The sequence below is a fragment of the Microtus oregoni genome, unplaced genomic scaffold, assembly GCF_018167655.1.
Source record: "Microtus oregoni isolate MIOR12 unplaced genomic scaffold, Mior012 000005F_ref0000423, whole genome shotgun sequence".
NCBI classification, from domain to species: domain Eukaryota; kingdom Metazoa; phylum Chordata; class Mammalia; order Rodentia; family Cricetidae; genus Microtus; species Microtus oregoni.
Window position 1 is genome coordinate 1,576,717 of NW_024543064.1, and position 26,093 is coordinate 1,602,809.

The 26,093-nt window shown below is 55.8% G+C and overlaps 1 protein-coding gene across 4 annotated transcripts in view; it reads left to right on the forward strand.

The window, feature by feature from the left end:
- Window positions 1-1,484: 1,484 nt before the first annotated feature.
- Window positions 1,485-26,093, forward strand: part of LOC121448185 (1-phosphatidylinositol 4,5-bisphosphate phosphodiesterase eta-2-like) — a 68,822-nt gene continuing 44,213 nt past the window's right edge. For 3 of the 4 annotated variants that reach the window (XM_041651984.1, XM_041651987.1, XM_041651988.1), the window contains exon 1: window positions 1,485-1,625. In XM_041651984.1, coding sequence (XP_041507918.1) covers window positions 1,517-1,625 — 109 coding nt within the window. In that variant the 5' untranslated portion in view covers window positions 1,485-1,516. Of the gene's footprint in view, window positions 1,626-11,774; window positions 12,095-26,093 lie in introns of those variants that run through there. The other variant, XM_041651986.1, reaches the window with a different exon arrangement.

A 26,093-nucleotide genomic window follows, 5' to 3' on the forward strand; every position in this document is an offset into this window, starting at 1 on the left:
AGCAGCCCCATGGGCTGGTGTCTGAGGGGCTGCTCAGTTCAGCTGCCTTAGGAGGACCTGGGCTGGGAGACCCTATGTCTGTGGGTGAACCTGGAACCGGGCCCAGAGGTGAGGAGCACCGGGCGGGGAGAGGGAAGCTGAGGGTGAGCCCGGGGCTAGTGCACTGTTGGCTGCCCACTGCCCACACTGCTCGGAGCCCAGAACTTTAGGAACCTAGTTAATCTTAGCTAATCTCGAAGGGGGTGAGTCAGGCCGCAGGGCCTGGGGTCTGGGCACGTGGAAGAGGGACGACTCAGAGGCCTGGAAGAAACCAAGCTCTGCCTCAAGGAAGGGCTGAGGTGGAGGCAGGAGACTTCCCATCTTCCCGCCTGGACAGAGTCGAGCTGAGGAAGGTCTTGGCATGCTGGTGTCCACCATAAGTCAGGGCGAGAAGCTCCATCCAGGGCAAATCCAGACTTCAGGTGACCAAGTCCCGCCGATTTCTCTACATCTCCTAAGGAGATGCCGAGGGGGAACCGAAGCCGCTGGAGGGAGTTGGCCCAGATAGCAAATGCCGGATGTGTAGTGAGAGGCGGAAGGGAAAGTTCCAGGCAGGGACTGAACGGAGACTGGGAGATGGGCTCCAGGGCAGAACAAGGAGGTTCGTCAGAACCTGGGGTGCCTTGAAAACCAGGGGCTTGGAGCTCAGCCAAGCAGGGCTGCCCTGGGCAGACGGTTGCCTGGGAGACCACAGGGGCCAGCCTCCACTCGGTGCATGGCAGAACAGGTGATGAGAGGGCCGAGCCTCTGGACCTAGACTGATGCTCCATTGAGGGTCTGGAGCAGGGATGAGGGATGCCCACTCAGGCTCCCTAGTTCGTCCTAGGCCCCAGCGTGCCTAAACGTTGGTGAGGAGCTTGGTATGGCCATGGGGCTACCTGTTCTGAGGTGTCCCAGGTACTCTGTCTTGCAAAGTTTGTTTCTATGAGGCTTGCTGGTTTCTGTCATGTCTCTGATGGAGCTCTGTGGAATGTCCTCCGGCAAGCAAGCATTTTGTACACTTCCGAGGGAGTTGGCAGCTTGGTCACAGTATTCTGCCTCCACCTGCTACTTACCCAAGGTGTGGGGCTTTGCAGACACCCTGTGCCCTTCTTGCTCCAACACCTCGTCTTTGGCTCCCCTGCTACCTGGCTCTGCACCAGCCCTGGTGACCTATTTATTCACAAGTTCTTGAGGTACTGGACTACAACCCAGAACCCTCCAACAGGGGGAGCTGTGGTGCACACTGCCTTCCCTAGGTGGAGGTAGCCGGACACACATCCCCCCCCAACCCCCTCCCCAACCCCGCCTTACAGTCTCTGCTCCTTTGCCTTCTCTAGGTGTGTAATGAACTACAGTCCTACACTCCGTCTCACCAGGGGACACTGGTGACCCTGAGAGCAGAGGGACCTCAGATAAGTCTCCTGCTGATGACCAGACCCCTCTGTTGATCCAGGCTGGCTGCACCCAAATCCCAGAGAGTCCCCATCCCTCCAGGATGGCTCCCCCGCTGGATAGCGCTGTTGGTCCTGCTTCACTGCCTGAGGACCTGGGGCCTGATCTGGACAGTAGGCGGCTCTTCCTGGACGCCAACGTTCTGCCTGTGGGTGAGTAAGGCCTCCTTCATGCCTGATGCTTTTCCTGCTGAGTGAGTCTGTCCCCTGAGCCGTGTGTGTGTGTGTGTGTGTGTGTGTGTGTGTGTGTATGTATGTATGAATCCTCTCATGTCACCTGGGGAGGAGAGTCTGCCAGCTTCCCCCAAATGGGTTCTCCCATACCTGGGAAGGCAGCTAATATACACTGATCCTACGTATAAGCAAATTCTCTCTGGCTGGACACAGTGAACTGTATGTCTTACCCGGAACGAAGATTGCATTAACTCCTGGGTGCCAGCTGTCAGGACAGCACAGCTATCTGATGAGGGAAGGACTCCAGGTCAAGCGTTGAGGTCTAAAGGAGTGTGGGGGATTCTCTGCTCACCTGTTTATAGTTTGCTGGATGCTCTGTCAAGGGGCGGGCCTGCCTCTGCTTGTGGGTGTGCGTGTGCCTGCGTGTGCTGCGTGTGTTCACGCCACACACTCTTCTGCCCATGGAGCCACATTCTCCAGATGTGCCCGGACAGGCCTCCCCACCTGAGGGTGGGGATCTGTCTGCTCAGTTGTGCGAAGTCCCTGCTCTATCTGAAATGGACACCAGGAAAGGGGGTGACTAGCTGGAGGAAGAGAGGTGAATGGAGCTCTAGCAGGCCCCCAGGTTCCTCCCACAGCCCTGACCCCAGCCTGAGTTGTTAGGTGCACAAACAGGCATGGATCCAGGCGTGACCGTCCCAGGAAGGAGGATCCTGCTCTGTGGCCTTGGGCTTAAGGTACCCTTGTCACTGAGTGCCCCACAGCCCCTCCCCACGCCTGGTTTGCAGGTCTTAGGTCTAGACTGAGTCTGCAGGTAGGGGCTGAAGGCTTTTCTGGAAGGCCTGACTTTCTGAAGCAGCCCTATGAAGCAATGGGAAGTCACCCACTGAGTGGGTAGGACGTGAATGGTACTTAGATATTAGCCACGTGTGGATTGTTCTTAGTTTAACTAAAGCGGGTCTCGGTTCTTTGGGCTAGCACCTGCTCTGGCTAATGTCAGCTCAGCTTCCAGTGTGTGTGTGAGGCGGGGAGGGAGAGACGGAGGGGTTACCCAGGTGCACCAGCTGCGTGTACTTGGGGTCTGTTCTGGGGCTGATCCCGGCCCACTGTGCTCTGGATCCTGGGTCAGGTAGCTTTCACAGTGCCCAGTCATAGTTGCTGTTACCGCTCTTCGCTGCGTCTTGACCTCTTAGCTTTAGCAAATCACAGGAGATTAGACTTCATTTTCTGACAATCTAAGATGCTGAGGCTGTGGCCAGGGCAGATGGTCAGCGTAGGCTCAAGCTCAGAGCTCTGGACAGTGGAGCAATGTTGAATTCCCTTCACGGCCAACATTTTCCCCATGCAGTCTGTCCTATCCCACTCTGGTGTATCCGTGGTAACAGGTTTCATTTAGAGCAATTCACTCCACAGGCTGAGGGATGGGGGTGCATAAGAACTAAGAACTACTGTCTTGTAGGCCAGAGGCTTGCAGTGTTGGGGTGTGGCACCAGCTCCCCATGTCCATAGCCCCAAAGCATAGGGGTGCAGTCGGGAGCTCTGAGGCTATTCAGGCCCTGACAGAGTACATCTCAGGCTCTGTGGGCAGCTGCTTCCTGGTTCCTGCACCCCTTCTTCTCCCCATGCCACTAGGGTCGTGGTGAAAATCAGAACTTGGGGGTGACTGGTGGGAGAGACACCATGGCACTCCTAGAAGGGACAAAAAGTTCCTAGATCACCTGGGAAACTGTCTTGGCAATCATCCGGAGAGGCGCAGTCCTGTAGACTGGACCAGAGAGGTTGACGGGGCTGCTGCTTTTACTTCGGGGGCTGCAGGCAAAAGTCTCATTTCTCTCCCAGTGTGGTTGGGGTTGAGATGGGAGACCCCAAGGGTCAGTCACCCACCTTCCTGTGGCCGTCTCTGCCATTTTCAGTAGATAGGTCCTTTGAGGTATGGGGGGTATTTGGAGTGACCCCCAGTGCTGAGCTAGTGATGCCAAGGGAGCCCCTGCTTCCACCTAGAATCCAGTCACAGCTGTTTGTGTGCTCAGGTGTTGATGAAACAGAAGAGCCCTCAGAGACCGCCTGTCCCCTGCTCACCCAGGTACAGAGCTGGGCTTCTACTTCATTCGAGTAGAGACGGCCCAGCTGATCCAGGAAGGGGTTGGCTTGCTGAGCGATTGAAGCTGGGATGCTCTCCAGGGATAGAGGGTGTGTGTGCGCAAGTACGTGCGTGCGTGTGTGTGTGTGTGTGTGTGTGCACGCATGCATGTGTGTATGTGTGCGTGCATGTGCGTGTATCCCAGGAATGCTTGCCAACTCCCGCCCATCACCTGAAGTGCCAGGAGAATGAGATCCTGGTCACTGGGGATGCAGGCCAGCTGGAGCATGTCTCCCTGTGGCAGTTAGGCTGGGGTAGGGAAGAATCACAAGTGTTTGTGTGCAGGATGTGTACTCCAAGGGGCTTTCCCACTTCAAAGAGTGCTCAGATCCCAGCTCTCCCCCACCCCGGGGACTTCTCCAGCGCTGTGTCAGCCTCTCATGGTTTTTTTTTTCTCTTGGCTATGAAAGCAAGTCTTGCTCAGAGGAGCCGCTCTGGAAAGCACAGTGTGAACTGTAAAGAAGCCAGTGAGACTCACCGGCGCCATGCATGTCTCCTTTAGGGGGTTTGTGCATGGATTTCTGACTATGGCCCGGTGGAGTTTCTCCCACATCAACTCACCCGAATTTTCAGTGTGAACCCATCCTGGGGCTCAGGACACAGCGCTTCATTTTCCCCATCTTGGAGCTGTCTCCTGGCGCCTGATTGTGTGTGTGTGTATGCATGTGTGTGTGTGCGTGCGTGTGTGTGTGCACATATGTGCTTGTGTGTGGAGGTCGGGATTGGCTTCAGTGTCAGACTAAAGAGTTAGTCACTTTCCATCTTATTCTTTGAGACGGGGTCTGCCACTTGCTATGGCAGCTGGCTGGTGAGCTCCTGGGATCTGCCTGTCTTCACCTCCTGCCCGCTGGGATTATGGATGTTTGCTGTAGACCCTGCCTTTTTATGTGGGTGCTGAACTCCTCAGGCATGGCAAGTACTTTCCCAAGTGAGTCACTTGCCTAGCCCCTAATTTGTTTTGAGTATACCAGACAAATGCTCTACCACTGATCTACACTCCTATACTTTTTATTATCTTTTGCTTTGAGACAGGGTCTCGCTGAGTAGCCCAGGCTATCCTTAAATGCTGCCTGTAGCCCAAGCAGGTCTTGGGCTCAGGTCCTTCTCCCTCAGTCTCCTGAGTCCCAGAACCCTGGATTTTGATGGCTGCCTTCGGCACCCATGGGTCATCAGCCAGTGTCTAGTACATTTTGAAGTGAAACTACCACCAGTGTTGCTGCAGGGGAGTCTGGCAGCTTGTCCAATTTGGAAACTCGTTTCCAGGAGGCTGTGGGTATGAGGCAGCATTTGATGTCCTCTGGGTTCTTTGAAGTTCAGCTTACTGAGCAACCGGAGGAGGGGCCTGGCTGTGTGAGTGCCAATGAAGCTGTATGCTGGCCTGGCCTGGCCTGGAACCTGTGGGGTGCCCCATTGCCGGTCCAGCATTAGCCCTGCCGGGTGCAGAAGCAGAGTCTTTTCTTTTTATAAAAGAAATCGCATCTGTCTGTCTGCACGTGCGAGCATGCAGCATGGGTGTGGGGGTCAGAGGACAGCTTTCCTTCCACCAGGTGGGTCCTGGGGACTGAACTCTGCCTGACAGACTTAGCAGTTAGCATCTTTAGCTTCTGAACCATCTCGCTGGCCCTGGAACCTTTTCTCAAAGGCGGAAGGATGCATGGACTGTCCTGGAAGACATCTGTGACTAGGAACGTGACCTAATAGCAGCCGCTTAGGAGCTCCTTGGGGCTGGAGGTGTGTGTGAGTTGGGGTGGAAGGTGGAGAAAACCTTGTCAAGAGAACCCGGAGCCGCTGTGGGATCCTCTGGGAGCAGCTGCTGGGCACTGGAGCCCAGGTGCAGTACTTCCTCTTTCTGATCTAAAGTGATTGGCTGGTAGCCCCAGCTATCCTTCTAAGGATGAGAGACTGGGATTCAGAGGAACTGCTGACGAAGGATTGGTGGCAGGGGAGACCATAAGCCATTAAAGAGCTGGTTCAGAGACTATACTGCAGGAAGCCCGAGGCGTCCTGGCAAGGTTCTAGCTCGGGGTGGACTCAGTTTGGGATACCCGGCCAGAGGGGTTGGGAACTAGCTGGCCACCCGGGACTTTCACTTTCAGAGTCTCTCACTGTGGCTAGGTATAGGGCGCTGGAGCCTCCTCTCTCTCAGGGCACGCCACTGGGCCGAGCCTTGTCCCTGGGAGGAGGGAGAGCTCCTGGCATGTGTGGCCAGGTACTAGGCTATTCTTGTCTCCTTGTCACTGGCCCTGGGTATGTGCAGGAGACCCGTCCCATCGCAGTGTCTCCCGTGGGCTGGATTTCAGAGGTCGGTGCAGGTCTGCAGAGAGCGGAAGGTGTAGGCAGAGCGGTCAAGTCCAGCTAGGGTATCTGGAAGGAGCAAGGGGGACATGAAGTCCTGTTTAGCCTCCGTCAGCTCTGTTCTCAAGAGTGGGTACATAGCCTGGCTGGGCTCTCTCTCGTCGCTGAGATAGCTCTGTGGGCCTGGTACACAGTTGATGCTAATGGTTGGTACAGCCTATTAGCCCATACACAGTTGGTCCCAGAGGGCAGGCAGTGTGGTCAGTGAATGAAGACCTAACAGTTGATGCTAATGGTTGGTACAGCCTGTTAGCCCATAAACAGTTGACCCCAGAGGGCAGGCAGTGTGGTCAGTAAATGAAGACCTAACCTCTGGGCGAGGAATCTATGGGTCCTACTTTTTTTCCCCAGCCTCCCAGTGAGTGGTCAGCAGTGGTTCAGAGTCCTGGTGGGCTGCCACCTCCTCTTCTCCGAGCATGATGTTCTGTTTTGGAGACTCGGGTTCTCCCCTATCCCCAGTGTCCTCCCTGTTGCTTAGCTTCCATTCCAGCCCATGCCAACTGGGTGTGGCCATGGGCACCTAGATGGCTCCAGCTGAATGCCAAGCTCAACTTCAGCTCTCTCTGTCGCCAAATAGTGCCGACTCCACCAGAGTCCCTCTGCCCAAACCCATGTTATCCACCCACCCCGTGGGGCGCCTCTGTGCCTCAGGCTCGTCCACGTTTCCTGTCTCTTCAGCTTCTGCCCCATCTGAACAGCCCTCAGATCTCACTCCCTAGCTGAGCAGGGGCCAGTGATCACACCGTCTGCTTCTTCTCCCAACCCACAGATGTACACATAAACATACACATGAACATGTAACACGCAACATGTTACACACACACACTGAACTCACGACACACACATACATAGTCACCCACCCACCTGTCTTGGAGTTCACCTGCCAGCATCTCACCTGGGTGGCTAAGGGTCTCACTGACCATCCCCTCCCTTCTCTCTAGCCTCCCTCTGCCCTCCCCCCACCCCCGCTCTGCTCCACTACCTGCACTAAGCCAATCACACCCCACCTGTGTCCAGAACCCCCTGCTGGGCCCCCAAGTCCCCAAAGAATCTACTATTACAGCTTGGTTGCATGCTTACTTCACACCAGCCGCCGGGCAGAGGACCCTCCTGGCAGGGTACAGCAAAGGTCAGCCGGGTGCCCTGGGCATGCTCAGAGATCACCTGTGGCCAGCTGTAGAGCAGGAGGGTGATCCCGTGAATGAATGATTAGCCTAGCAGAGGGCGCTGCAGTGGAAGGAAGGGAAGGAGGCTGAGTCTTGCAGGTGCATCCTGTCCTACCAAGGACCCGGGATATCCTTACCCAGTGTCCAGGAAAGGGATGCCAGGACATCCCTGGCTTGAGCAACTGAAGAAATATCTTCACCCTGAGCCGAGAGTTGCCCCAGCACCATCCATACGTCTCCACTGGCATGGTGGTTCATATTATTTTGAACACTGTAGCAAACCATCAGCCACAGCATCCCAGTCCATGTTTTTGTCCCCCTCCAGGTTTTCCTAGGGTCTTGCAGGCTGGGAGACTTCTATCATCTACCCACCACCCTTCCACCTTCCACCTGAGCTAGAAGGACCCGATGGCTCTAGTCTCAGGAGCACTTTCTCTGAAGGTCCCAGGGGATGGAGAGGCCTAATGGGTTTGCTTCGGAGGAATGTCCAGGATAGTCTTATGTCTGCCTATCTACCTGGGGCTTCTCCTTCCTCAGGCCTTCTTACCAGGGATGCTCTGGTCAGGGGTCTAGGATGGCACAGAAGGGGCAAGGCTGGCTCATGGGTGCCCTATCCTGGAAGACCTAGATTTAAGTATTGCAGTCCATCAAAGGAAGCGGCGGTTTGGGACAGGGTCCCCAGGTTTCAGACACCCCAAGCAAGTGACTTCCTTTCCAGGTACCTCAGCTTCCTCACAGGAGGGGCCAGTGAGATACCTAAGGGCCAGCAGTATCCAGAGAGATGCCTCTGAGCCTCCCAGGGTTTGGAGGCCTTGCCCTGAGCCAGAGGTCAGGTCACCATCCCCACAGTGCCGGCTAGGTCAAGACTTCCTTTCCTGGGTGCCAGACCTCAGGACTTGTGTGTGGGAAGCAAAAGCTGTGGGGAGAGAGAGCCAGCCCTGCACGTTATCTTGATTTCTGATTGAGAACGGGACGTCTTAAGACCAGATGCTGGTAGAAAAAGAAACACACACTTTCTAAATTTAGTCAGTTGAGAATTGCACATTTACCCAATTAGATGTATTGATTTGGCGAGCGTGTGCTTGCTCTCTCGGTGGTGCCCCGGCTGTGCCTCTTGCTGCCTCTCTGTGAGCATCCCTGCAGGCCTGTGTGTCCATGGTGGTGACCACTGGCTGCAGTCTAGGTCTCTAAGCCGTGTTCCTGCCCTGAGCCATCTGTCGCATCTAGAGCTGGACCCTGCTGTCAGCAGGGGAGTGTCTCAGGGTGAGGTAGCGGGGCCAAGCCGCCAAGGTGGGACAATACTTGAAGATCCCCAGAGCCAGAGCTGTTCGGTGTGTGTGAGAACAATGTGCACATGGCTCCCCACCTACAAGGAACTCATACTTTTACAAGGAAAATTGACTTAAAACAATGGCAATGCCGCGTCCTGGGTCACCGTGAAGGACAAGGCAACCCGGGAAGCTGCCCAGGGTTTGGGAAGCAGACAAAAAGGATGGGGCGTAAGAAGCAGGAGGAAGTCTCTGTGCTATGTTTTGGAGGGAAAGGATTATGATGTAGCCAGCACCCCAACAGCCCAGTGGGTATTTCAGAGAGGCCAGCAGGCCTGGTTGGGATGAGAGTGAGGGCTGTATTAGAGACCTCAGGCAAGAAGGCTTACTGGGTCATGGGATCCTGGGAGGCTCTTGTGTTTCAGATAGTGGTGGTCTAGGGGGCAGGCTGTCTACTCTGGATGCTAGAATTGAGTCAAGAGCACCTTGCTATCACAGTAGGTGCATGCACCTGCCACACTGTGTGTGCGTGTGTGTGTTCAGGTACATACATTTGCACATGCATGCATGCGTGCATGACAGGGATCCTGCTTCTAGCAACCCATGTCAGTTCAGGAGGGACCTTCCATGCTCCAGACAAAGCCATCACTGTCTGGGGAAGGTGTAAGTGAGCATGATCTGGAACATACTGCCTATTCCATGTCCAGAAAACAGAGGGAGCTGGTCTGTACCCAGCTCTGGGGATCTCTAAGCTTGGACAGAGGTGCTTGGGACTGTCACACGGAGAAGCAGCCTTTGGAATGGCTGGGGATGAGCAAAGCCCAAGAGGAAGCCCAGCCTTCCAGTGCGAGTGGTTACCCGGACAATACCCGTTACAAAGTTGCAGAAGCCAAGAAACATTGGCACCACAGGTTCACTCGCAGAACGCTCCATGGTTTCCCTGCAGGAATCTCATCCTGGCCTATGTTTGGCTGTCAGCACTTGGTGTGTACTAGAAGTATTTGCTCGGGCAGGAGGCTGGGATTCAGGCACTCTCAAGACAGTTCTAAGAGCCCCTGGCTTCTACTCACTTACCCTGTCACACTTGATTTATTTTAAAGATTTTAGTTTCAATTGTGTGTGTTCGTGTGAGTGCAAGTACCTACGGGGGCCAGAATAAGATGTTGGCGCCCTTGGCAATAGAGGTACAGGCAGTTATGAGCTATCTGATGTGGGTGTTGGGAATCAAACTCAGGTCCTTTTCCAGAGCAATACTGTACTTAACTGCTGAGCCCTCTCCCTAGCTCCTCATGTATACTTCATTTATTCCTCCTTTATCCTCTTCTGGACACAGGGGTCCTAAGAAAGTCTATGCTGTCGGGGAGGGAGTGGAAGATGGGAGTGTGTGGTTCAGGCCTGTGCATTATTATGCCCTGTGTGTGGAAGTGGGTGGAGAGAGAAGTTACTGGAGATTGCTTTCCAGGAAAGGAAGCCAGGTAGAGTCTGGGGACTATGTGTGCCTGTGTGATCACGGCAGGAGAAGTACAGAGTTGGTACCACAGGCCCCTGGGAAGGAGGTCTGATATTGGTCTCCACAGCAGGGCTAAAGCGGCCTCAGCTCCTGGAGCAAGGCTCTGGTCATCATTCCTGGTGACGATGTATGGTATGACTGGGGGTTGTGGCTGTGCTAGGGATACCTGGTGCTACTTACCCCGGGCAGAAACTAAGCACACCCAGCTTCAGTCAGATGAGGCATTCCAGAAGGTGTCTAACAGAGCCTCGAAAGCAGAGTGTCTTGGGGTTCAGGTGCCCCACAGGTATGACATGTCATCTCTCGTGAGTCAGCTTTGGTCCCAGGATCTATGGCAGAGCTAAGGAATCAGAGGGTGGCTTAGGAGAGTCACAGATCTGTAGAGAACAGGGAGTTTGCATCAGGGGAAACTAAGGTTGGAGGGGAGGTCCTGGGCATCTCATAGATCTGTAGGGTCTGGGGCACTAACTCTTTACATCATTAGACCACAGCCAATGAGTGGAGAAGATCTGCCCTGGGACAAAAAGAACAGACAATATTTGTCCCCAAGGATGCCCTTATAGCTCCATATAGCTCCATTCCACATGCGTCTCCTGCACCTTGCCTCATCCCGGCTTAGAAACCTGCTCCCGGTATGCAGTGATGGATCTCATCCCAGATTGATTTTCTCCTGCTGGGTGACATTCAGGGTTTGAGTCTCCTCATTGGGTCATATGCCCTTCTTTGGCTAAGATTTCCCATCCCGTTCTGAACCATCCCAGGCCAGACCATAAAACATAGAGTCCAGGACCCTATTTGGTATGGAAACAGCACAGAATGGGCATAAGGGCCATGAGTCCTCTGCAGTCTGGGGTCTGGGAGTGACTTGCTGGCAGGATGGGACCCTGCCTGGGCTATAGTTGGCAAAGTGGGTTGACCAGGAAGCTGCTTCTCAGCCCCTAGCCAGAGCATCCCTAGGAGGGCAGCACAGGTGTGATTGGGACATTTTCTCTTGGCCCTTCCCCCTCTGCCTCTCCATCCCTGCTCGCCACGGGCGGGGATGAGGTGGGGGCACCCTAGGAAGAAAAGAGCTAGGGGCTACTGAGAAGCCTAATTTGGTCCCAAGGATCCAGGGCCTGCCTATGCCAACAACTATGGATACCCTTCAGGACCTGGAACAGCAGGGAGAGGCCAGTATTCTGTTTGCAGTCCCCACCCTGGTCCTTTCTCCAGGCCTGAGCAGCGGTTTCCAAGACAGCAGCACCAAGCCCCCTCCCACTCTGACCCAGAATCAGTTCTCCAGAAGGGAGCCAAGGGATGTTCCTATCCAGCTCTGAGGGCCGAACTATTACCCTTTTCCACTGGTCTTGGGACCGTCATCGCTCTGCATGTGACCCCTGACATTTTGTTTGGGGAGAGGTGACCCAGACCCTCCTCTTCAAGCACCTGGGGTAGAATGGGGGGCAGAGAGCAATGACCTCCCGCTCAGGGCTTTGCTTTGGCAGCCTCCAGATGGGGGAAGCGCTCTCGGCCCCGCCCCCTCTGGTTCAAGGCTCTGGCCACGCAGAGGCAAGGGGGGAGGCTGCGGGTGCATCTTTGCAGAAAGAGTACTTTGGTTGCGGCGGGTGCGGGGCGGGTGCTAGCCCCGCTGTCCGCTCCGTGCCCGCCCGGCGCTCGGTCTCTGTGCGTTGCGCTTATCCGAGGTTCCACGTTGCGCCCCGCTCTATGCGCAGCGCAGCCGGGGGCCCCTAGGCCCCCTCCCAGCGTGGGGCGGGCAGGGGGTGTGGTGCGGGCGGCACGAGTGACAGCGTGCTCCTAGCGCGGCGCCTCCACGGGGCTCAGTGTCACAGCGCCCGAATGTGCTGCGCGCACAGCCCGCCGCGGGCCGCCAGCCCTGGCGAAGCGATGCCCTCGGAACCTTAGCCCGAGTCAGAGCCCGGCCACTGACCACCCGAGTCCGCGCCCTCCTTGCCATCTCGCTGCTGTCAACGCGGAGACAATGGACGCGGGAGCCGCCCCGCAGAAGCACAGTAGGTGCCGCTCCTGTTGCTGCAGACACCGGGCTGGGGCGGGTAGACGCGCGGGGGCGCCGCTGCTCCTGGCCCGGGTAGGGGCTGCGCTCGGGGAGGGGGGACTTGCGGTTCCGAGCCGCATGCGGGGCTCAGCTGCTTCTTTTCTCCATTTGGGCACCCGTGCGCAGGTGGGATCGCAGCAGGACAGGCAGAGAGAGGTCCAAGGCTCTCTAGGTGGCCTCAGGTACCGGATGAGGGATCAGAGCGCTACCCCCTGCAAACTTTCCTCTCCAGGTTTCAGGACGGTGTCTTACTGGGACTGTGATTCTGTGTGGAAACTGACCCCTGCCCGGGTGGGGGTGGGGACGCCCCTACTTCCTACTTAGCGGTGCAGCAGGGCCACTGCCGCATGAGTCCACCCCAAGTGCTGGGTGGACAGCTGCAGCACAGTCGAACACCTCACACATCTGCCTGGGCCGGAGTGGGCTGCACCTGCCCAGTCCCCAGCCTTGGACTCTGTGGAGCTAGGTGGGAACCACATGATCCTGGATGGCGGTGTGGGGGGGAGAGTTCAAACGTCCACTCTGTGTGGTGAGTCCTGGGGCTCTGGGCCTTCAAGTCCTTATAGGGCGTCCTGTAGGGGATGGAGTACCTCTAGAACTCTCTAAAGGGAGATGGCAAAGAAATAGGCCTCCTCTCCTCTCCCCTCTCCCCCTCTCCTCCCCTCCCTCCATCTCCCCTCCTTTCTTCTCTCCTTCCTTCATTTCCAGCCCCTCTCTAGGCTGGCTGGTGACAATTGAGGCATATGAAGTGATCACAGACTCCGTCCCAAATCAGGCCTTTGTCCCCGATCTTGTTGCGTCACCACGAAGAGGTACCAGTGTACACACCTTGCTTCCTAATGCCCTGGGTTCCAGAGGTAGTACTCACTATTCTACCCTTCTCATGCCTGGGTCACAGTACTGAAAACATCCATCCAGGGATGCCCACTGGTGTCTCACCAGGACCCCTGAACAAAGAAAGGCTCAATTTAGAAGCTGCAGCTGTGGAGGGAGTCTGGGCACCATGGACGGGAGCAGGTCAGAGGTCAAGCCTACCTTCTGAGCTCTTAAGGGTCCTGGCCCTAGATACCCCTATCCAGAACCTCTGCATTTACTCCATAGCCACTTTTTCTCCAAGTTCCCGTGAGAAGGGCTGGACTTTAGATAGAATGGGGTTCAGGTGGCAGCTGGCGTGTGCCTTCGGCTTACGTGGGGAGCCCTATGGTCCCATTCCCAGAGGCTTAGCTTCTTGGGGGTCCAATGTAAGATGACAGCTGACCCCTCACACTCTTGGATAGTGGATTGACCTGAGAGTCGCTCCACAGTGTGTGCTGTTTGGAGCTCCAGGGTTTGGCTTGGTAGCCTTGATGCCTTGGAAGCTGAGTAAGCCTGGGACTGAGGCAAACACTCTCTTCTCTCTGTCATTCAGTAAGACCAATACACTGCTATTGGGTAACAGCGGGCTGTGGGGTCCAAAAAGGTTTTTAGAGTGACGGTGGGTCCTCCACTGGGTAACCCTTCAGATAATGCTTTGGCTAGACCCGTGGCCCTGGGCCCCCTGCAGGTCTTGCTGCTTACGAGGGAGAGAGCCCCCCCTGCAGACCCTCCTGGGGATAAGAAGCCCTGGTGCCTGAGGCTCTCAGTCCTACCACCAATAGTTCAGGTTACGTAATCCCCCACCCCACACATGGCTTGCTGTAATCGGCAGCAGCCAGGTTTGACAATGTGAGTTGTAATTGGATTTTAATTTTTAATGCCTGCAATAGATGAAGAGCTATGGGCCAATTTGTATAGACTCAGTTACTCTGCGCCTAACAGGACTACTTCATTAGCTGCCAACTATCGCACCCACCCTGCCTCCTGGGCTCCTGGGAGGGGTGATGAGCCTGGCCCAGAGCAAGCGCCGCCGGTGACCCGAGGGCAGCCTGCCACCTGCTGCAGTGGAGGGACTGCCTAGGGAATGGGTTACCTCCTGGATCTCAGCGTGGACTGCGGATGGGGCAGAAGGACCCCTCCTGCTGCCTACCACTCCTCCTGTATCCCTGCAACTCCCAGCTTACATGGGGCTCTGTCTGCCCTTGGCTGCCAGGAAAGGGGTCGCCATCCAGGACCCAGGCATCAGGATGCCCAACCCAAGCTGCAGCTGCCTGCTCTTGGCCAGGGCTCTTGACCCCAGGGCCAGCAGGCACAGGTGGCTTTGGGTCCTCCAGACTCCCAAGTCACCCTGAGAGCTCTGGGTGGGGATGGGAATCAGGACTGCAGCAGGTCTCCTAGGTGCTGTGCTGGGGGGGCACTGAGGGGGGCGGCACCTGCCCTCCACATAAACTGAGTCTCGAAGAGGAGCACGGTCCTTTCCCAGGGGTTCCTCCCACCTCCCCAGCTGGAGGGGTCCCAGGGCGAGGCGCTCATCTGCGACCGCCCTTTAGATTATTCTTAGGTCTGTTGTGTAACAGGCAGCATCGCAGGCAGATGGAGGAAGGGCTCCTGGAGATGTCTCCAGTGGCAGCAGCTAGCCAGCCGGGAGTGAGCTTTTGTCCTTTCTGCCTGCCCAGCACAAAGGGACAAAGGAGACTGCTTCTGCCGCCCAGTCCCGCCAAAAGCTGGCCATTCTGGAGAGGGGCTCAGAGTCATGGGGTCTCAGAGCCCCTTGGCCTCCCAGGGCTCCCTGAGTTGAGGATGAACCTGACTGGGAGCTTCTCAGGCTCCTGCCTCTGTAGCCTTCGTGCTAACACACGCGCGTGCGTGCGTGCGTGTGCATGTGTGTGTGCGTGCACGTGTGTCTCTGCGTGTGTGTGTGCATGCCTATACTCTCCTCCCAGATGAATTCTGAGCAGGGGTTTGAGGAGAGAGTAGATTTGCCCACCCTGGGTCCAGAGTTTCCTGCCCCTTGGTCTTCTTCCTTCCCCACCCCACTTTCCTCTCCCACCAACTTTCAAGCTGAATTCCAGGGTCTCCACCTCCACAGACTGGAGCAGGCTCCTCGTTCCTTTTTTTCTGAGCTCATACTGGGTATCAGACCCCAGTGGGCAGGGCGTGTCAGGAGGAGTCATTTCTGATGACAAGCAAGAGGGACTTTGGAGAGACTGAGAAGCCAGCGAGACTGTGGGGTGGACTCTTCCTGCCATCAGAGGCTGCTGGAGAAGGCCCCATAGATCCTAATTCGCCTGTATCCTGTGGACTCATGGCCTTTGTCACCTCACCCTTCCCCCATCTTCTGAGATATCTATATATCCTGGAACACCTGTGGAAATACCTGGGCACATACATACATGAATATGTGTATATAGCTTACACATACATGCATAATCTGCACACTTACATAGACCTACTTCCAAGGCAGAGGCACCAAGTCAGCCTGCGGATGGAGCAAACTGGCTGGCATCTTTTTTTTTTTAAAAGAATCAAAACAGGGTATCACTTTGTAGCTCAGGCTAGCCCTGAACTCCAGACAATCTTCCTGCCTTAACCTCCCAGGTGCTGGGATTCCAGGCACGTACCACCACACTTGCTGGCTTTAGCTTGCTGGCGTTCTCGAGGCTCATGCTCTCTCCCGGGGCCCTGATGTGTGTAAAGGGCATCAGAGAAACAAACTGTGCAGGGGCTTGAAGCTCTGGGTCGCTAATCTACTTATGACCTATGATTATGACCCATCTGCTGAGAATCTAAAATGCAGGGGTCGCTGGGGGATGGTGAAGGACAAGCTTCTGAGGTTCTTGGTTAGTGAGGACCCAGGGAGGCCACTGACCTAAGCGCCGTACCAGAACCTCCAGTTTAGACTCTTGTCATGGGCCAGCCTAGATGTGGACTGGGGTCACTTGCCGATCTGACGCTTTCATGGGGCGCCATGACATCTGGTAGTTGTTCTGTCTGTGTGAGTGCCCCCCTGAGCTGACGCAGAGGTGCCCAGAGGTGACACTAAGGATGTTTGTGCAGCGCATAGGAGCTTGGAGTCCCGTGGGCAGCGGGGATTGGGGGATGGGTTTGCTCTGATCCCTCTAACGGGTTATGGGAGCAGGGAGGTCACCTAACCATCTGTGAGTCCCTTTCTCCTCTTCAAAGTCACATTGGCAGCCACCCGCTCCAGTGATGCTGCAAGCACTATCTGGGCCATTTAAGGAAGCACACGGCTCTGTGCTGGACTGGGGAAGTCTCAGGGCCCTGTGGCTGCTGGGACCTTCCCTACAGGAAAGCCTTCGTGACAGCTAGCCTGGACTCTTCTTCCCGGGACTCCCAGTTGTCCACCCCAGCATGAAGGTTATCAAAGAGGTTGCTGGAACCAACTGCCACACACTAATATTAGTCCTGGTGGCCGCAGGCCTGACGTGTCAGGTGCGGGTGGGGTCGTGTTCCTTCTGAAGGCTCGTGGGAAGGCCCTTCTGTCATCATCTTGTGGCCATGGTCCTCTTTGGCATCCGTATGTCTGCACAGCTTCTCTCTTTGCCTCTCTCTTCGGTGTCCTCTGCGTTCTGCCTTCCACACTCTGTCTCTTGAACCTTCCCCTTTCTTCTGTGAGGCTCATTGCTCCTGGTGGAAGGTGCTGTCCACACCCTGGCCCCTGTACACTGCAGATGGCCATGGCCAAGGCTCCTGAGCCTCTTGCCCTGTCCTACCTTACCCCGGGTCCCCGATGTGACATGTGCGCAGGAACCTACCATTGGACCAGGATGGCTGCTGACACATTAGGCCCCTTGGGTAGCCACAGGTGCTCAGGGTCATCACCTCAAGGTCACCAGCTTAGCCTTATTTGCAGAGATGCTTTCCCAATGTACCCACACTTGTGGGTTCCAGGGACACACACACATCTTTGTCATCACTCTGCCCACCTCAGTGGTCATGCCATCTACCCTGGCATCTCCCTGACTCAACACTGATGAGCCAGAATCAGGGGCACAGATCTCCTGCTACTGAGTCCCACAGGCTTGTGGCATGCTGATGGTCTGAACATGGCTATTCAGCTGGGGAAGTCCAGGTTCTCCCCACCCTCGTCTCTAACTGGGATGCCACTGTCTTCAGAGGCTACTAGGATAAGTAGAGAAAAGCTGGGTTCTCCCAAATGTCTTTTTCTTTAGGTCTCCAATCAATGTCTACTTCGAAATAGCAGGTTGGGCCCCTGGGCTGCCAGGTATACACACAGCATCCGTTCTTCCCTGGCAAGGCCATGAAGGCTGGACAGTAGCTTTTCCAGGAAGACAGGATGGGGCCCAGCAGGGTAGAGACCACAAGCCTGGGACTGGACAGGCAGGTTGGACCTTGGTAAGCTCAGCCATGGTGTCTTCTATTGTGTAGCAGCCTCTGATGGACAGAGCTGCCCACACTATGGTCCTTGAACATGGTAGAGGGCAATGGCTAAAGAGCTTGAACCTCTTACGCTGTCCCATCCCACCTCTGATCCTCGATGCTCTGCCGAGACTCAAATCTTTCCTGTAGAACAGTGGCCCTAGATGGCTGGTCAGTAGCTGCAGGTTCCTGTGATGTGTGAACAGGAGAGTGGCGTTGAGCCAGGATGAATGCTAGGACTCTGAGCCTCAGTTCCCTTGAGCTTGACCCTAATGACTTGCCACTTACTGGGAAGAGTGGGACTGCTGCTTTGTACACAGTGTCTCGGCATCTCCACTGGGCTTTTCTGAAATATCCGGGAAAGCCTGTGGCACCTGTCCAGCTCAGCTGTGTCCCCAGGGCTTATCCAGGTAGACTGCTTGGGGCAGAGACAGATCTTCTGGTGATTACTCCATTGTTGTGACCGACACTAGAGGAGCAGGCTGATTTGGTCTGCAATGGTGGCCTGAGGCTCTGGTTCTTTCTGAGATTTTTCAGATGGCTCCCTTCCTTGCTGGTGGCCTTCCCCCGTAGGGTTGCTGTCTTCTGGGTACCTTGTTAAATTATGAAAGACCCCACTTTTCCAAGAACTCCGATCAATTCCTCGAGCCTCTTGCACACAGTGGGGACGTGCCGGTCTTCTGGGAGGCAAAGCAGATGCGAAAGGGGCCAACTAACAAGCTGGTCCTCCCTGGCTGGTCCTCCCTGGCATCTCTTCTTGCTCCACAATCCCCAGACCTGCCACACTGTTCCTCGCTCAGATGCTCCGGTCAAGTCGCCCATGACCAAGTTCAAGGTCCAGAGCAGGTGCAGGGATCTATGGCCCACTTAGGTTGTTCCAAGTGGCTCTGACAGGCCCCTTGGGGTCCACAGTGCTTCTAAGGATGTACAGGCTGGAGCTTGTGTCCTCTGGGAAGCCTGGCTCCAGCACTGCCCCAGGCTGCAGCTACTTCTCACTTACCAGAGGAAGCGAGGAAAGCGCAGGCCAGCCTGTCCCTGCTCCTGTTGGCCGTCTCTGGAGAAGTGTGCCTTCCAGTGAGCCTCTGGACTGACGCTGTGGAGGGAGTGGAGGAGGGGTGGGCTCGGGGCCAGGTCTACACGTGACCTCTCCTGTTCCTGGAGGGAGTTAGTTACCAAGGGCTCAGTTTCCTCATCTGTAAGAAGGGGATGGGTGGCACCGACCATGAAAGTGGTTAGAAAAGGCGAGGAACCTGCTAGAAGGCTTCAGTGCTGCCCGTCCTGGGCTTCCTGGTTCCAGGGGAAGAGCATTTAGCTCCAAGGAGACACCCTGCCCTTGAGCCTTGTCTCTTGGGCCCATTGCTTGGATATACTACCGACCCTCCCTTCCCCCGGTCCCTGGAACATGGTCTGGGATGAAGCTTAGGTGGGTCTGTATAGCAGACGGTGGACACACTTGGGTGTCCCCGTGAGTTTCATGTTGCCAAGATGCCAGGATACTGCCCACCCCCCCCACCCTCTTCAGATGATGGCAGGCTGCTGGGGCTTTGTTTTAGGTCCTAATTCAGGGAGTCCTAGCCGCATGTGTCTCCTCCAGCCCCGATAACGGTATGCAGTATCCTCTTCGATGGATAAGACTTCCAGAGACAAGTGAAAAATTGTAGCCAAGAACACGGCTAATGAAGATGGATTTCAGGGCTGTGCCGATCAATGCCGGCCTTGGGGAAGCCTGGTTAGCTCCCAGCAGCTGGAGAAGGTGACTTCCATAGAGCCCTGCTTTCAGAGTAAGGCCCTCCTGCCTGTTCCTTATCTCTTCCAGCCCTAAGAAGTGTCACCAGGAACCACAGTCCATCCCATTCCATCTCTGTGGATCACAGCCCTGCCAGGGAAGTGACCCGCATCTGCTGTGGGCCCTCTAGATTTAGAGAAGGGGTAGACAGCCACCTTGGAACCTGATACCTGTGGTTGACCATGCCAGTGCCAGCCGTTCTGAGGGGCTAGGGGGATGGGCCTTATTCCCCTGCGTTCCACTGGGCTGGACCATGGTGCTCTTGGCCTCATCCTGGCTGATGATTCAGGCCCCAACTGCAGGGGAGGTACTGTCGTCTGCATGCTGGTACGGAAGTGTCTGTTCACACACACAGAAAAAACACATTCTGAGCCCAGGATCTTTGTCATCTTAGAAATGCCATGTCTGTTAAGTGAGGGCTGTGTTCTGCCACAGGCTGGTGGGGTAGGAGAGGAACAGAGCCGACCCTAGGCTTCCTGGTTTTCTCGTCGGATGGGGTGCCCCTGGGCATGGAAGTGGGGGTGGTGGGCAGCCCTTGCTGTACCCTCAAGCTGTGTGGAGTATTGCTCCGTTGTCCTCCAAAGTCACGGGGAGCCTCATATCCATCCAAGTTTACAGAAAGCCAAGACTAGAGAGGAGCTGGGACACATGTTGGACCGAAGGCTGTGGACCCTCGGGGAGCAAGCCGGAGACTCCCTAGGAGCTGCGGAGGCCTGAGTCCCTCCACCTGGGCCTTGCCCAGTGGGTGAGCAGCACTGCGGAAGTATTTCATCTCAGTTCAAAAGCAGCAGCTGTTGTCCCGGAGTGAGCCTGTGGAAAAGGGCTGTCGTGGGGACTCGGAGTCCTTGATCCTGCCCCTTCCTGCCTGGCCTACCCTATCTATCTGCCCCTGCTCCTAGCAAATCTTGAGGAGTGGAACTGTGAGCATGGGGCAGGCTGGGCCTGGAGTCTGAGGCTGGGGCTAGAACTATAGCCAGAGAGGCTGGGGCTGGGACCGGGGCTTGGGCTACTGCAGAAGGCTAGGCTGTGTCAGGAGGCTAGGTAAGCTTGCTTCTCTTAAGAGTACCTGTAAGAGAGCCACAGGCAGGCCTAGGAAATTGTCATAGGGACAGAAGACAAGGCCTGCTAGTCCATCTTGGTTCTGGGAGGGAAGATACTGGGCAGCTCCCTTATCCAGCCTCCTAGGTCTTCAGATGGTCTTTCTTGGTCTCTGGTCTCATTCACAGCAATGCACAGTAAAAGCCCTTACTTGGATGGCCATGAGTTCCATGGAACCCTGAGAGAGGCTTCCCTCAGGGGGTCCTGTCTGGGCTGTACTGTCCAAGGGCAGGACCAGGGAAATAGCCAAGGAAGAGACCTTGCTGGTTTCCATCCCTCTCCTCCCTCGAACCCCAGCTGAGTGTTCCACAGCTGGTCACCCCATCCTGCTTTGGGCCACACCCACCCCACCTCACACTGTCTGACAATAACCTCTTGCTGGTCCGGTTCCTGAAAGCTGACAAAAGTTGGAACTATTTATCAAAACAAAGAAAAACAGGCCCACCCCTAACCCTCTCGACACTGCTGCTTCCTCTGCTCAGAGCATGACCTGGGCTACCATGCTCCCCGATGGTGCACATGAGACAGAGGTCACCTTATGTGTGTGTTTACAGCTGGTCCTGTCTTCGTCCCATCTTGATGATGAGGAACTTGAGTCTGGAGGGGGAAGGACTTGCTGGGGTCTCAAGACCCTATGGAGGGTTGGACAAGGGTCTATGGATAGAGTAGGCACTTGCTATGTGTACTTCCCTTTGTGCCTGAAAGAAGAGCTGTGAGGACTGGGCATGCTGGGAAGCAAGTGGCTCTATCAAGGGTGCCCCCCACAGGGGACATGGACCTCCTTACTCTACCACCTCTCCTGTCAGCTCCTCTGTCCCAGAGCTCAGTTCTCTCAAGAGGGAGAAAAGAGCCACATTCAGCTTCTGGCTCCTACTGTTCTTTTCCTGGGGTCCGTGAAGAGCTTGGTAGCCCTTCATCGCTGTGTCTGTCAGCGGTAGCCTCCATCAGTGAATTCAGCTGGTGCAGCTCAGCCAAGGCTAAGGGGTCCTGACTTCCTGTGCCCCAAGATTGCAGTGGGGCAGCAGCTGCTGAGAGTCTGGGTTACCTGAGGTGATGTGTGCTCTGACCAGGGCCCACAGGCTAGGGCCCGCGCTCCTGCTGCTGAGCCTGTGTGTGCTCTGACCAGGGCCCACAGGCTAGGGCCTGCGCTCCTGCTGCTGAGCCTGTGTGTGCTCTGACCAGGGCCCACAGGCTAGGGCCCGCGCTCCTGCTGCTGAGCCTGTGTGTGCTCTGACCAGGGCCCACAGGCTAGGGCCTGTGCTCCTGCTGCTGAGCCTGTGTGTGCTCTGACCAGGGCCCACAGGCTAGGGCCTGCGCTCCTGCTGCTGCAGGCCTGACGAGACACCCTGCGATGAAGCAAATCTCACGCTCCGCCAGTTTCTGAGCAACAGCTCTCAGGTCAGGCCTATGGCTCACTTCTTAAGCAGTGGGGCTGTTGTTTACAGCAAAATTTCAGGGCAGCAGAGGTAGCTGTGGCCTGGGTAGGTGAGGGGCAAATGCTAGTCTTGGCTTAGGCGCCCTTGGCGCTCACTGGGGGCAGGAACAATGCTGAAAAGGCAGCCTTCCCCAAGGTGGAAACAACCTGTGCCATCCAGGCCTGAGTGATGCACCCATGCCCATTCTCCTCTACCATTTTCTTTACAGTCTTCATGGGCCAGCAACCCCTATGGCCAGTGCCTGCTGGTGCAGGCTGCTGCCTGCCGGGCCTTCAGTGGATGTTGAGACTTAGTGAGCAGGGATAGACCTGATAACCAGGATCATTGCTCACAGATGACAAGTGGAGGGAGCTGTCTTGGCTATGGGTCCAGCCGAGCATTTCTTTCCTCCCCAACTGCTCTCCATGGCCAGCTGTGCCCTGCTCTTCCTTCTCCTCTTTCAGGGCTGTTGTGGACCCAGCCAGAGACGCAAGCTCAGATGCCTGGACCTCTCTCCCATAAATTGTTAGGTTGGCATTCAGGATGCCCCAGTGGCCCCAGTAAGGGGGTCTCATATAAGGCCACTGGGGACAACTATTCTGCTCTCTACTTTACTCAGAAAGTGGCTGGGTGGCCTCATGTGGTGTGGTGGCTGCCCTCTGGAGTAGGTTGTAGAGGACCAAGGCCATAGACCATTCCTTTTGGGGTTGAGATGGCACACCCTGAATGAACACCCCCCACCCATTACCAGACAGAGATAGTCTGACGGCTAACCCTGCCTGAGTGGACACTACCCCCTGCATTACCAGATAGGGATAGTCTGATGGCTAACCCTGAGTGGACCCCCCCCCCCCCCGCTGCGTTAGCTGACAGGGGTGGTCTGACGGCTAACCCTGAGCTTTCTACCCCCCACCCTGTATTACCAGACAGGGATAGTCTGACGGCTAACCCTGCCTGAGTGGACACTACCCCCTGCATTACCAGATAGGGATAGTCTGATGGCTAACCCTGAGTGGACCCCCCCCCCCCCCGCTGCGTTAGCTGACAGGGGTGGTCTGACGGCTAACCCTGAGCTTTCCTGGTAGAGTCTTATCGAACCTTGGAGCTCCCGTGCAAATGAATCCCCGAGTCTGGAGAATGGCTCTGATGAGTTTTTCCAGCAGCTCCCAGGGCTTGTCACTTCCAGGCTGTTGCCCTGGCCCAGCCCACTCAGCATCCGGACTCCTGCTCAGTAGTTCCAGACAGGGGCCTATCTTTGAGATTGCTGGCCTGTCCCCGTGCCTCATTTGGAGTGACTGAGTGACTTTAGGTTCCTGGAGCTGTCTGTCCTTTTCACGAGTAGGGAGTATTCCCTATGAGCCTGCTGTTCAGACTAGAGTGCATAGTGGCTTGGGTTTCAAGTGGGGAAACTGAGGGCAGGAGAGGGCGCTCATATATTGGCTCCTTTCCACAGCCTCTGCTGGTCCAGGTCCCAGGATGTTTAGCTGTGGGAACAGACTGCGTTCCTTCCTATTGTTCATATCTGTGCCAGCACTGTGTGAAATACCCCGGGGCCAGCCTGCCCAGGTTCTCATGGTGTAGGAGTCAAGGCCAGCAGACCCTGGAATCACCTGCTGGCTGGATACTTGATGCCTGTGAATCCCTCCGCCACTCTGTCTCTGCCCCCAACCCCAAGAGTAAAGGTGCCAGCGACGTCCCCTTTGACCTGAGAGCAACCGAGAGCTGGTCTCTCCTTTGATGTAGTGTTCCGTGCCAAGTACGCAGGTGCTGGGTACCCTTGGGTGAGGGGATTCTGGCCAGGAGACTCTGGATTAACAGGAGACTCTCATCTGCCTTCCTTCGAGCCCCAGGGAGTGAAGAGTAGGGTCCCCCTCCCTCATGTCCCCAGCCTGACCCTGCGTACCTGTTGAGCAGGGCCCGTGGGTGGAGGCAAACATCCTTCCAGGCAGCGCTCACGTATGCCCGTGTTTGTGTGTGCCTCCGTGTATTTTTAAAGCGACTTGCAGCTGTGTTTGAGTCAGTCCCATTCTCCCCCCAGAGCTCTGCAAGCCTCACACTGGGGTGTTATTTTGGGCTTGGCATTATTGGGAATTATTATATTCTGTTCGAAAGGAGACAATGCAACTTGGGGATCATGAGGCTGGCAAGAGGGGACTTGATGTGATTTGGGAAGTGGGATTCAGAGTGAATCCACCTATGTCCCTTTGGGTCATCAGAATCAGGTCTCATATCAGCACTTGACCTCAGATGTCTTCTTCCAGGGACCTCTCCGATTTGAGCCTCCTCTCCCTGACTCCAGGTAATATTGGAGCAGAGCGGAGCTGCCGGACTTCCTTCTTTGGAAGTGTCTGGAGATCGGCCCCCTCTCAAGGGCACTCACTCCCAGCTTCTCAGCAAAGCCCAAGGAACCTCGTCTCTGCCATCCTGCAAACACACCATTCCTGGTGGCCAGCTTCTGTACGACCCCTGTAGGACTTAAGGGCAGGCTTCTTCCTCAGGAAGGAACTGCGGACCAGGGCAGGGTGCAAAAGCATCCCCACTACGGCTGGCGTCTCCATACCCTGTTCTCTGCCGTGTGTTCCTGCGTCTCCTCAAAAAACCTAAATTACCCCTGCAGTCAGCTGAGCCTTAAAAAGCTGCAGGCATGACTCAGACGTCACTGCTGCCTCTGCCCCAGGAACACATGAGGTCACAGAGGTGGCGCCTTCCGGCAGCACAAGCCAGGCTGGACCCTGTGGACCTTAGATGACACTTGACCCTTGCAGGTCAAAGGATCATATGGACAAGGTGGTGCACTAGGAGAGGTGCCTAGACACTATACATTCTTACCACGGCTAGTTACTGCAAGCAAACCTTCACCTCTGGGTCTTCATTTTCCCATCTGAAACCAGAGAGCTGGGCTTTCCTCTGAATGGGGCTTGCACAGGAATCTTGGTGTAGGACCAGTTCCCACTGTGAACAGGACAATCCTTGCGTCCTTTCCGGGGAAGAAAAGGGGCTGCGAGGGACCCTTCCTTGGAAGAGACCTCCGCCCCTTGACTCATGCCTTGGCTCCAGGGCTATGAGGGATGGCTGTACCTCTCCGACAGCTCTTGGTCAGGCTTTCTATCCCAGCCTATTGCTTCCTTTCTTAGGGGACAGAGCTGCTCCTAAAACCCACTTGATATGTCCAGTCCTCAGACATTCAGGTGTAGCTGACCCCTAGGTATCCTGCTGTGGTCTAGGGTATTCTGTGATCAGAAGTACCCAGGGATATCAGGGGGTCGAACTGAACTGACCAATCACCAGCAGGGATAGGAATGAAGTCTGGCTCTTGTGGATACCATCCTCATGGGGTACCTCCTGTTCTGCTTGAAGCGGGACCAGAAAGAGAGTGTCCCAAAAGCAGCTCCACGGGCTGTGATAACAGGGTGAGGCACCTCTGCCTCAGTCTCCCTAACCGTGTGTCTTCTCTTGGGGCTCCTATTGCATGGTTATAGGCATTCCTTCCTTTCCCTCACACTCCAGGAACCGGTGGCAGTCAGGTAAGTGTCTCTGAAGGTGGCAGCTTTCTTAGAATGTCTAGCCATGAGGGAATGACAAGTTTACCTTGAGTGGTTGCCAGAGCCAGGCACCTGCAGCCTTGGGGTGGGGTGGGGGTGAGGATGTTTCCATTTCTACCCAGCGGCTTCTGGCTTGCTGGCCTCAGCCTTCTGCTTGAATACTCCCAGTGACTCACAGGATTTCTTCCTCTCTCTCTCTCTCTCTCTCTCTCTCTCTCTTTCTCTTTCTCTCTCTCTGCACTAAAGGAAAAAAAAATAAACATTTGCCTGTGTTACATTGGGTGGCTGCTGGGCCCACGCCATCTGCAGGTGGCACTTGGTTGGGGGCTGGGCAGAGGGCAAGGAGAGGGGCTGGCACCGGGGGTAGGCAGATCAAATGGAGAGTCCCCATGCACTGTGGGTGAGTGTGTGTGAAGGTGTGGTGCGGTGACAGCCGTGGGGCAAAGAGAATAGCATGTCTCACCTAGACCCAGGACCCACACTGCAAAGGGGAAAGGATGGTTAGGGTTGAGGGCATCTGGCTGGCTTCCTGGGAGTCAGGAACAAGTTCCCTGCTGTCAACTTGCTGAATACCTGGCCCTGGTGGGACTGAGAATAGATGCTTTGGTGGGAAACAGTGGCTTTACCCAGGCCTTTGGCTGCTGGGAGTGAGGGAAAAAAAATCAGATCCTGCTGGCTGTGGAGGCCGAGCACCTTGACAATGGTGCATGGGTCTCAAGGACCAGATAAGCCTGAGAGTGCTCCCTGTGAGCACTCCCTCCTGAGCTCTGTGTCTGCCGACGCTTCTCAGCTGTGTTTCCATACTCGCTCTCCACTCCTCGGTCGTGTGTCCACGTTTCCCCTCACCTGTTTGTTTAA